We start from the raw sequence: 12626 nt of genomic DNA, 5'->3' as shown, positions 1-12626 counted from the left end.
GTTGTATATTGTATTTTTTGTTTTGAACAATGATAAATGTATAAAATGCATGTGATATCTTTTGTTTTTAGCATTTGTTGTATTGTCCCTCAATATGCTTGTGCAGGTAATATGTTATTATAAATTTAATTTTTATTAAAAATTAAATTTTCATCATCATATAGATTGCAAAGCTTATACTCAAGGACTGTAATGTGCAAAGCAAATCAATTCAAATATAAAAGTAAATAACACGAAGGAAATACAAACTCAAAGCAAATTAAGTTAAACATAAATGGCTAAATAACTTAAAGGAAATACAAATGCATGCCATATCAACTCAAACATAAAAGTAAATAACACGAAGGAAAAGAGGTCATAGTTTGAATGCGACAGGGCTAATGTTGGGAATATAATAACCATTGATGTTCAATTAGATCTTCTTGAAGCTGATGATGTGCCGAGCTATCTCTAATATGATGATGACGCTGGATGAAGTCCGTAAGCTCAATTGTATGATTGCGTGACAATTCTGGGAGATCATCATCAAGTTGATCATACTCAATGTTCAGACTCTCACTATCATCACGTTCGTCTTCAATGATCATATTATGCAAAATAACACATGCTTTCATAATATTTGTTAGGTCCTTCACTTTGAACATTCGGGAAGGTCCACGAATGATAGCAAATCGTTGTTGAAGTACCCCGAATGCACGCTCGACATCTTTTCTTGCGGATTCTTGTGCTTTCACAAAATGCTTCTTCTTGTTCCCTCGTGGTGATGGAATCGTCTTCACAAAAGTTCGCCACTTCGGATAAATACCGTCCGCAAGGTAATACCCCATAGTGTAGTCGTTGCCATTGATAGTGTAATTGACTGCAGGAGCACGCCCTTGAGCAAGTTCCGTAAAAATAAAAGATCTTTCTAGCACATTAATGTCGTTATGTGAACCGGGCATACCGAAAAATGCATGCCATATCCAAAGATCATATGAAGCAACTGCTTCTAAAATAATAGTTGGTTCACGGATGTGGCCAGAGTACATACCTTTCCAGGCTGCGGGACAATTTTTCCACTTCCAATGCATGCAATCAATGCTTCCGAGCATTCCTGGGAATCCTCGTTGTTCACCAACCAACAGCAATCGGGCTATATCATTAGCATTTGGAGACCGCAAATATTCATCTGAAAAAACACTTACTATTGTCTCAGAGAATCTTTTTAGGCTCTCCATTGCGGTGCTTTCACCAATACGTATGTATTCATCCATAAAATCTCCAGTAACCCCATACGCCATCATTCTAAGTGCTGCGGTTATTTTTTGCATAGAAGATAAACCCAGTCTTCCGGCATTATCTCTTCTCTGGACAAAATACGGCTCGTAAGACTCTACCTCATTTAGAATACGAAGAAATAGAGGACGGCTCATCCGAAATCTCCTTCGAAATAGATTCGAGGGATATACTGGATTCTCTGTGAAATAATCACGAAATAGGCGCTCTTGCCCCTGGGCATGATCACGCCGAATAAACTTACGTGGGTGCCTATTGTCACGCTGCCTCGATGACTGTCCATCGACCTCCTCAGTATGAACATCGCTATCATCTTCAGAGGATACGTATGTCAATAATTTGCGAAAGAAGGTACGAGCCATTTGATGAAGGGAGTGGGAGATCAAAGGATAGGGCTGAATCTCTGTTCTATAAATGAAATGAGACTTGAATTTGTGAGAATGTGAATGTTAGCAATACGCTAATTTATAGAGGAAAAAGTTACCGTTACACTCCAAACAAAAAATGTTACCGTTTGAGAGAAGACGAAAAAAGTTACCGTTAGAGAAAAGACAAAAAATATTACCGTTGGAAAAAAGACAAAAAATATTACCGTTGTAAAAAGGACAAAAAATATGACCGTTGGAGAAAGGACATGTAATATTACCGTTACAACCAATTTACCAAATTATATCATCAATACGTGACTACGGATCCTAATTAATCTTTAATTGATAAAGAGTACTATTCTAAAATAATTTTTCATCACGTTAGAAAATGCATTAATTTATTAATAAAATTTACTATTTTTATAATACGATTTAAGATTTGAAAAAATACTATATTGGGTAGTCAAAATCATATAAATATTTAGTAGAAACTGATATTTGAAAAAAAGATAATAAGACAAAAGAGTTAGTAGTTAGGATTATAAATAGAAGAGAGAGAATAAAATAATAAAAAAAGAATAGAGAAATATTATTTAATAGAATAGAGATAGGGATGGGGAATGGGATGTAGGAGGTTTTTAGAAGATGAATAAAATTTAGGGATAAATTTGAGGAAATGTGATTTTGAGTTAAATTATAGGGATGGGGATGGGGAACCAAATGTGGATGCTCTAAGAGGCACATCCACCAACGGTCTCAAACCAAATTTCAAATAATATCCGGATTACTAATATATCCCTGATTTCTTAAATATCAGTCCCTCCCGGTTTTGTAACTGCTGAACTCAATTAAGGTAAAACTCACACGTCTAATTATCACAATCACTCCAAATGACTATTGTGATCAAAGGTAAATCATGTGTTTTCAATTAAAAGCTCCAACTTTTATTGATTGTAATCTTCACCATTCATGCGTAATTGATTATCAGTTCTATACTTCTTTCTTAAGTAAAAGAACATTATGTCTACCTTATGTGAATTTTAGAACTTACAACAACGTGTGTATGAATCTATAAGGTATATTACTTACGGGTAACAGTATATCACATGATCTGTGAACCCGACACGAAATAAGCATATTTTTTTTTAATAGAAAAGCAGACTTGCATTCATAAAGAAGAGAAGTATAATCAATCATGGGACAATTACATGGCAGCATCTATAGAAACTCTAGAATGAATAAATTTCAGACATGAATACCACCATTGTAACGTATCATCAATAAATTAACCCATATAATCGGAATAAATTATATTATCAAATTTTATAAATGTTAGTTTTACATGCATTTCTTTTGTTGGGATATCATATTAATATTAATATTTGACTACTTAATATATCAAAATATTAAACTTTTTTTAGTTAATATGTAATTTTATTTTATAAAAATATAAATTGATTTATATAATTGGTTAGGACTTAGGATATTAATAATAAAATATGTTATTATGAATCCATTTATAATTGTGAATAATTTATATAGTTATCTTTGTATTATTTATGAAATTATATTTATTGAGATAAAATAAATAAATATAAGGTAAGCTCAATTCATTTACATGAAACAAGTAAAATTGGTTGAATGGATTAAACGTGTCGGTTATGTTCGAGTTAATCTAATAAAAACTAATTATCAAATGGGTTAAGAAAGTCATATCATACCATTCGTTATTTATATAAATTGTATTAAAATTTTAATATACGATAGATTTAATTAAATAAATTATGTTCAGATTAATTTATATAATCTAACACTTACGACTTTATATGATACGAATCAATAATGTTACTCTACTAATCATAGGAAAAATGTGACTTTCTCTTTCATAAAATGTTTAATGATTACATTCTTGAATTTTGGGAAAGGTGGGTAAGAAATAGAAAGTCACTCGGATGTTGGGGAGTTGGGAATTGGGTTGCTTTCTTGCAACTTCCAACCAGTAAGTAGACTTCTAAAACAAACATCATTTGAATACAAACCACATTACTTTAACAAAGTGTCCGATTTTCTTTGAAAATACAGATAGATTAGGTGCAACACATACGACTCATATTTACCTTTGTTACCTAAAATAGTTATTTTTTTTTGTCTGTCATGTCACGTGCATAATTTTGATTATTACATATAATTTAATATTATGATACAAATATATTATTCGCAAACTGAAAATCGGGAATATCGGGGGGGATATTCCTCCACTCTCGTATCTTATTGGGAGATGCTTAGAGATCAACGGCTGATAATCAAAACGAGGAGGCTCATAACCCAATGTTGTAACCACACACCACGTGATTAGAACCGAAAAAGAAATCTAGCTGTGAACAAAGTATTAGTCCTCGTGAAATCCGTAAGTCTTTGGGCGAGAGAGAGGTTCTACGACATGGATCTTATTTCTTGACACTCCGTTTCCCATCCGGTTTCTATTTTCATATCAGCTTGGGAAAGCAAAGCAATTCCCAGCTCACAATATGTTTGTTTCCCCAAAATTTGACAGCGGAAAAAAAGCTTCCGAGGTTTATAAATATACATAAAACTCCAGAGGTTGATGCTCCCTTTTTGGATTCAACCAAGCACCCACTCTTCCTCTTCCAACTACCGTTCAAAACCCATAATCGAAGTAATTAATTTTTCAAGATAATTGTTTTCATTATTATTGTCCTTTATGGCACTGGAGAAAGAACAAGCAAAGCCTTCAGAGGACTCCAAGCCTTCGGCTGAAACGCAGATGGCTCAGGGAACTCCTACCACTGCTCCCAACCCTTCATGGTTCACGCCAAAAAGGTACTCTTTTATTTTTTTTTCCCTTTTCTCCGGGGTGCCTGTTTGGTCCTTGAGAAAATTGGGAGAAGAAAATAAAGAAAATTTGGAACGTTTCGTTTTTTTATTTTCGCGGGGCGGGGTGGCTGTAATGAGAGTGTCTGGTATTCAGGCTTCAGATTCCTTGTGTATTGATTCCTGAGAGAATTTAGGACGCGGATTAGTTTTGGGCCAAAATTTATCTTTTGGATTAGTTTTTGTATTCCAGGAAACCAATGTCAATGTGCAGAAACTTCAAAACGCGTACTTTGATTTTGATGTTTGCTGAAACTGTGTTTGGTTGCTGAGAAAAGTGAACGAAAAAAAAAGCGTTTTCATATATGCTTGTTGTTTCATATGAATTGGAGGAAAATGATGCGGCATATAGCCACTGCGTAATACAGTTATTTGGGATCGGTGTAATTCTCGTATATTTACAATTTAGAAATCAAGATTCTGTAGACCTGAGATTAAAACTTAAAATTTATTTCCTGTTTAGTCTCTCCTCTGGTCAAATTGGCCGATAGGCATTCATTGAATTGAAACTCTCGTCCAGTAAAATGGAAGAATTTTAAATCTCCCAATCTTGAAGTTGTTCCCTACACGTTTATATCCCAAGCTTCACTGAGCATTTGTGCTCTGCGTGTTTCGTCTCACCACTTTTAGAGGTTGACATTGATGGGTTGGAGCATATGTTTTGCTGTTTCTTTACTGAGTGTTCAGCTAAGTTAATCCTTGGATTTGATAAAAAGTCATTCTGGTATATCATAGAATGACGCATTCAAGAAAAATGATACTTCTATACTTAATTTACTGACTCCCCAGCCCTTCTGGTTTGGCTGGGGTTGCTTTTAGGTACTACTGGCAGAATGATGGCTGTTATGCTTTTGAAGTTAAAAGTAGAAGGCTGATTCATTAGATTGTCAAAATTAAATCTCTGTGGATGTGTCTGTATGTGCAGCCCTGGCTTTTTGTGCCAAAACAAATGGTCGCCCAAAACTTCTTGAAGTTTGAGTGTGGGTCTATATGTACTATTATTAGATTTAATCCCGAGCTTGTATTATAAAGATCTTGACATTCAAACTTCATTATCCATTTTAAAGATTTCACAAATATCATTTTTGTTGATCTTGTAATATACTAGATTTATGTATGTTGTTTTTGCAGGCTACTTGTTATCTTTTGTGTGATTAACTTGATAAATTATTTGGATCGGGGAGCAATAGCAAGCAATGGTGTGAATGGGAGTCAAGGAACTTGCACAAAAAGTGGTACATGCACATCTGGTAGCGGAATACAGTAAGATTATGCTAAGGGCGCTCATTTGAATCTGTGAAAGTATTCCTTCCTTTACCATCTGGTTGTGACTGTATATCAAAACAGGTTTTTTTTTTTTTTTTTTTCACTGTTGTATGTGGTCATTTGACAGCAGCAACATTCATCTGTTTCCAAGAATCATGCTATGCAATAAAAATGAGAAAATTGAGAAAACTATTTGTTAGTTCAATACTTTGCTGTTATCCTTTTCCAGATTTATGCAGTCTGAAAATTACATCTGCTCACTGCAGCTACTAAGTGATTGAGGTTGTGTGTGCTGGGGTGCATGACTGTGGATAGTCATGGGATGTTTGATTGGGAATTAAAATTATGGACCATCTATTTTCTCAAGAATCTTAAATTTCTTTGCTGATTTTGATTCCCTATTTATTGTATGTAGGGGGGAGTTTAACTTGAGCAATTTTGAAGATGGAGTTCTATCATCTGCTTTTATGGTGGGACTTCTTGTGGCTTCCCCTATATTTGCATCGTTAGCAAAGAGGTAATAACCATTTTGTGTTGCATAGTTTGGCAACCTATCTTATTACAATTTATTGAAATAGTAATGTAGTTTGAAAATTGGGTTTCTAATATGTTAAAGAGGATTTATGATTCACTGCAAGCATGTAACTCTCTTTTTTGCTAAAAAAAAAAACGCTGCATTATACAGATAATTGGAAACTGATAGTAAATGCACCACCTAAAACAAGGATGATATTTTGATGATTGTGACAATGATGGCACAGCATACAAGTTGTTAAAATATGCACTCTAACTTGATCATTGAAGTGGTTTTCAAAATCTACTTATCGAAAAAAAGGGGTGTTCAAAGTCTAGGTAAGGTTCTTGTTTATCCTTCTGGGGAGTTGAATCCTTGAGGTTGACATGTCTTATATGTAATGGAGGCAGAACTCTTTCAGCCTTGTTGTAGAATAAAATTGTATTGCTGTGCAATTCACCGTGCCTCGTTTATCAATTACAAAGAAAGGGAAGAAGTTTAATTCCTTTTTGTTTTGGCCTTTTTCTTGTTAACTTCAGTTTTGTTTTGGCTTTAAACCTTGCATTACATGCCAAATGACTTTTTTTTAGTGGATCTCTTTCAAGGTTTTATGTTTTAATATGCTCTTTGTATACTTCCAGTGTACTTCGTGTTCACCTTTACTTCAATAAAATTTTACTTTTACCCTACCCAAAAAAAGGTTCTATGTTTTAATCAAATTTTGCGCCATGAATTTGTTTAGGGTTATTGAACTTGGATTGTGAATCCAGGCTTTCACTGCAACCATCTTTGCATTTCTGTTAGGTTTTTTCTCCATTGCATATTAATTTGGCATTTTTAATTAATTGGTAGCGATTGGAGAAAGAGAAAATGTTAGATTCTTTTTTGGGGTCTAAATTTTGTTGCCTATGCCAAAATATATCATTCCAGGTTCCCATCATTAATTAAATTTCTTAAGAATCCTAAATTACTTTTATTGAAAATTTGCAGCGTAAATCCATTTAGGCTTATTGGAGTGGGACTTTCGGTTTGGACTTTAGCTGTTGTCGGTTGCGGTTTTTCGTTTGATTTCTGGTCCATTACAATCTGTCGCATGTAAGTGGCTTACTCATAATTATATGTGTACACACACGCACAACATCAAGTCATCTAATATACTTTTCATTTCGGTCTTTGCATAAGAAGTAATGAGGCTCTTTTTTTATAGGCTGGTCGGTGTTGGTGAGGCTTCATTTATAAGTCTAGCAGCACCATTCATTGATGATAATGCCCCAGCTGCTCAGGTTTCTGTTCTTTCTTTTTTTCCCCTTTCCCTTTTAGTATGATTGGCATTGCATGATCTGTGCTGTGTGCTGTGCTAAGTTTAAGGCCCTTTAATCTTTGGATGTAATGATTCTGTGGCAAATCAAAGTTAAAGCACCATCTGCACTTGTGCTAACAGTTGCATGGCATCCAATTTCTTTTGGCTTCTGTGATTGCATTGTGTTCTACTGGTCAGCTGCCATCAGAAATTGTGCTGCTCTTTCAGTTTGGACATTGAGGCACGAACGTTTTAAATACTTGCCTTTAGACCGAGTTGTTTATTCTGATTAGGAGGGTGGAATTGGGATGGGATAAGATGGCTTCCCTTACTTTTCTTTGAGTCAACACCGTTGTTTTCTGCTAGTTCACGAACAGCATTTTTTTGTTCTTGAAGGTTTGTTGGAAGATTCTTATGTTAAGATAATTAATTTTGTCTTTAGGAGACTGATCATAAAAATGTTGTAGTCATAGTTTTCATGTTTCATGTAAGTGCACTTCCATTTTCAAATGTCAACTGCTTTTATATATAATTTAATCTCAGGTTTACATCATTGTCTGTTTCCTTTTCCCCTTATAGTTAGGAATCTTCTATATGATCTTACACTTGTTTTTATTTTACCTGTTTTATCTGCTTGGAACCTCTTTCTAATAACCTGTATATGTGTCAGAAAACGGCATGGCTTGCAATATTTTACATGTGCATACCAACTGGATATGCACTTGGCTATGTTTATGGTGGATTGGTAAGTCCATTTACATAATTGCTTCATGATTAAAGTCCACTGTCAACTTTGAACTCCTGATTAATGTTTAGTTGTAAAATCATGAGAATTTTGTGAGGCCATTTTCATCTCCTACTACAATTCACATTCTAATTGCTGTTTCTCACTTCTTTCCATATCCTTTATGTTGCCTGCTCTGGTCTTATTGAGTTCGATGTATTCGTCTTTTGTTTTTCCTCTATAGGTTGGAAGTAATTTCATCTGGCGTCTGGCATTCTGGATAGAGGCAGCTTTAATGCTTCCCTTCGCTATTCTAGGATTTGTGATGAAGCCTCTTCAATTGAAAGGTGTGTGTTCCTAATGTATTCACTTATAATCCTGCAATCATTTTTGGTATGTTTCTAAACAACTTGGGGATGCAGGATTTGCTCCAGCTGAGTCAATCAAAGCACTGGCAGAGGTAGAGACAGCGGCCTCGGAGGTTCAAGGTGCTGCATGTTATCATTATGATGGCATTATACAGTATCTGCTTATTTTACTTTTCTGTGAAGTACTTCATCCACTTGGTGATGAACATCTTATTCTTACTGACAGACAAGGATTGTTTCTTAAAGCTATTAATATATCTTATGTAGTGAAATATAACAGGAATCTGCTCTGTTGATTAGTTTTGTATATAGTAGTTCTCTTTATTAGCTCTAATAATGATTATTCTGATTCTCAATGTATGGTTACAGAGGCTGCAGTTGGTAATGATGGAGCTGCATCCACAGAGGAAAAGTTTTGGGATAAGAACTCATGTAAACCTGCCACGTGAGGAGCTTCATCCTTAAGCACACATGGCGTTAATTATTATTGAATGCGATTCATAGGCCTTTATACAACCTGCAAAGCATATACACATCTGCCAAAATATTTCATATATTGATTTTCTGAGATCTTATTTTATGGCAGGGTGAAAGTTGCAACCAAGATTTCAAATCAAGTTGCAAGATTTATGATAGATTTGAAAGTGCTTTTGCTTGAGAAGGTGTATGTCGTTAACGTTCTAGGTATTTTTCTCACCTGCTTTACAGCTACCTTCTGCATATGTAGTAGCTACTTTCATTTAATAAACTATGTTGCTCAATAAGTTACTCCAGAGAATTTCATCCTTGCTAGTTGTGATTTTCATTTTGGTATATTTGAAATGCAATAATTTAACATGTTGCTTTCCCCATTCTTTATATTAACGATCTGAAACTCCGAATGACCCTTAGGTTACATAGCATACAACTTCGTCATTGGTGCATACTCATATTGGGGGCCTAAGGCTGGTAAAAACATATATAATATGGTAAGTTGTTACCTCTTTCATTTAATTTCATAAGATTTTCATAAATAAGATGTACTCATTAAATTTCAACAGTGTAGCCCCAAGATACAACTCGGTGATCTTGCTGCATTATATAAAATTTGGTATTTTTGCAGAGCGATGCAGATTTGATATTTGGAGGGATCACAGTTGTTTGCGGAATATTGGGCACAGTAGCTGGAGGCTTTGTTCTCGATTTTATGACAAACACCATTTCAAATGCTTTTAAGGTAGGTGCTTTTGAGTTTAGATTAAAGCTTCTGGGATTACTTTCGTGCTGTCAGGGTGCCTTATTAAAGTTCTACTCTATTTGTTTGCCATGTGAAGCTGTTAGATACTATTTCTTTTGAATCACCACGTCAAAATTATTTCAGCTTGCCTCTGCCACTAAATTCTTTACTTGCCAATTGTTGCAGCTTCTTTCAGTGACAACATTTATTGGAGCTGTATTTTGCTTCAGTGCCTTTTGTTTCAAGAGCATGTATGCTTTTCTAGCTTTTTTTGCAGTTGGTGAACTCCTTGTCTTTGCCACTCAGGTATTTTCCTCCTCGATGTAAAATTGAATGTTGGTTGCCTCGTTGAATTTGTTCCATGCACAGCTATTATATATTTGCATTAATTACAGGGTAAAATAAAGTGCATTTGATGAATAATTTTTTTGTTTTAATATATAAGATATTCATGTATGATAAACTATCTGATCTGCTTGTAGTTAATTGGTAGCTGCATTCTTGATCTTGTGGTTCCTAAGCAAACTGAAATATTTGTTATTGAAAGAATTTCATCCGTCTTTTTTTCCCGACAATATCTTTATGTACAGGATTTTTTTTTTTTTTTAAAAAGAATATTTACTTTTGCAGGGACCTGTAAATTATATATGTCTCCATTCTGTTAAGCCAAGTATGAGACCACTATCTATGGCTATTTCTACTGTTGCAATTCACATCTTCGGAGATGTTCCTTCCTCACCTCTTGTTGGAGTTCTCCAGGTTTTTCATATTTGATTGCTACATGTTCTCCCTAATATAACTTGTTTCATTATAGAAAGCAATGGACTGATGCACAATCTTAAGTAATTGAATTCGTTGTACTGGTCTTTCATTCATGTTAGACCCGCATTTAACTGACCTTACTTTGGAATTATCATGCAGGATTATGTCAACAACTGGAGGGAGACTGCTCTTATTCTAACAGTGATTTTGTTTCCAGCGGCCGGAATTTGGTTCATCGGTAAGTTCTTATTAGTTATTTTCCTTTTCTCCATACAAAGGAGAGCATTCATATCTACTGATAATGAATGGCGGGTGCGGCACCAAAGTTCCTCAAGTAAAGAGTAGATAGCATTGGTTCATTGGTAAATAGTGGGGGTTATCACAATTACTTGAGACCAATATGTTCTACTGCAGGAGTATTTATGCGCAGCGTGGATAGATTTGATGAGGAAAGCGAGCATCAAGTTATTGCAACTGATAGGACAAGCAGAACACCCTTGCTTGAAGGGAAGATGGCACAAACAACGCTATCTACAGCTTGACCTTAGATTATTATTATTATTTTTTCAAATCCTTTGTTTAGGCCAGCACTTCGAATGCTTTTCTTTTATGTAAATAACGTCCTGGTGGTTTGATTAAGATGGTCTACAATCTTGTCCCAGTTTTGGAATGAAAAAGAAAGGCATTTTAAAAAACAAGTGTAAATTGTTAAGTATCCAAGATGATGTCTTCTGCGCATGAATAGCAAAGAATCAACCTTCCTTGCAATCTTCACATCATCAAATGTCTATAATGGAGGCAGTAGACACAAGACATGGTGGATTTGCAGCTGAAATAATAATTAAAAAAAAATATATGGATTGTTAAAAAAAGATCACCGGGGCCTTTGTTGGCATTTGCGGCTGAAAAAATTAAAAAAAGAAAAGAAAAGAAAAAGTAGTTTGACAATAACGTGTCTGCTGATATAAAAAAAATGATTTAATCAAAATAGTTTTACAAAAATAAATTTACAAAATGACATAGATGATGTGGTATGATAGATTGTAAAATTATTTTTATTATCCGGTGAATACCTTTTTATTATTAATATTTTATTTACTCTCATTTACTTTTACTTTGATTTTTACCTTCTAAGCAAATTATTTTTATTGTTCATCATCTAAAATACTTATATTTCTTTCATTCTCTTCCACAAAACATCTTGAAAATATTTCCGTAATATGATCGCATTTCATCATAATTGATTTATATTTTTTTATTGTTTATAGGATGGAATTATATCACATTATATATAAAAATATATAACAAATACCAAAAAATATAAAGATATTTTAAATTTATTAATAGTTGAAGGAAATATTTAAAAAGAATAAAAAATTATATAAATGATATAAATAAATAAATTGATATATAATATATTGTAAAAATAAATATAAAAAATAGAAAAAGTGAATTTCAATGATTCAATATGAATCGTAAAGGATACGAGGAGCATTGAAATGTTTTTTTGAAAGAAAAATCTACTTATAAATATAATTATGTATTAATATATAAATTAATTTAATATAATTGATAAAAAATAAATTTTATTAAAAATAATATTAATTTAAATTTTGAATATAAAAAAATCAATATTAATATACAAATAAATATGAGATTTTATTTCTACGTAAGGAAACTCTTTTTTGAAATGTGTATTTTTGAGTTTACTTCCGTAAGACTTTTCCTCACTTGCGCCGTGAATTATGAGTACAAGAAAAAAAGAGAGAAAAATGTTTCAGAGTAGAAAAGAGGAGATTTTCCCAAGTAGAATCCGTACTCCAAGAGGATGCTTACGTAGAATGCATTATACGTAAGTAGAAAACAACGTACTTCCCGAAACAACGTCGCCCAAAACCACAGGCAACTCTGATACCGGGAATGAGCTTCTCATAAATGAAA

The 12626-nt window shown here is 33.7% G+C and overlaps 1 protein-coding gene across 1 annotated transcript; it reads left to right on the top strand.

Moving 5' to 3' along the window:
- Window positions 1-4035: 4035 nt before the first annotated feature.
- On the top strand, window positions 4036-11453 carry LOC122311500 (probable sphingolipid transporter spinster homolog 2). Its single transcript, XM_043126075.1, has 16 exons — window positions 4036-4484; window positions 5667-5798; window positions 6217-6318; window positions 7306-7410; window positions 7523-7598; window positions 8286-8360; window positions 8584-8686; window positions 8762-8827; window positions 9077-9152; window positions 9294-9391; window positions 9599-9675; window positions 9810-9923; window positions 10110-10229; window positions 10554-10682; window positions 10845-10923; window positions 11100-11453. The coding sequence occupies exons 1-16, from the start codon at window positions 4366-4368 to the stop codon at window positions 11225-11227; spliced, it is 1599 nt and encodes a 532-aa protein (XP_042982009.1). The 5' UTR covers window positions 4036-4365; the 3' UTR covers window positions 11228-11453.
- Window positions 11454-12626: the final 1173 nt, after the last annotated feature.

This window comes from Carya illinoinensis, chromosome 5 (assembly GCF_018687715.1).
Source record: "Carya illinoinensis cultivar Pawnee chromosome 5, C.illinoinensisPawnee_v1, whole genome shotgun sequence".
Classification (NCBI taxonomy): domain Eukaryota; kingdom Viridiplantae; phylum Streptophyta; class Magnoliopsida; order Fagales; family Juglandaceae; genus Carya; species Carya illinoinensis.
This window is presented reverse-complemented; position numbering and strand designations above follow the sequence as displayed.

Bases quoted from the DNA above. Each gene is read 5' to 3' on its own strand.
- LOC122311500 (XM_043126075.1), top strand. From the start codon at position 4,366: ATGGCACTGGAGAAAGAACAAGCAAAGCCTTCAGAGGACTCCAAGCCT. The intron at 4,485-5,666 runs GTACTCTTTTAT...TTGTTTTTGCAG, and splicing joins TCATGGTTCACGCCAAAAAG to GCTACTTGTTATCTTTTGTG. The intron at 8,361-8,583 runs GTAAGTCCATTT...TTTCCTCTATAG, and splicing joins GCTATGTTTATGGTGGATTG to GTTGGAAGTAATTTCATCTG.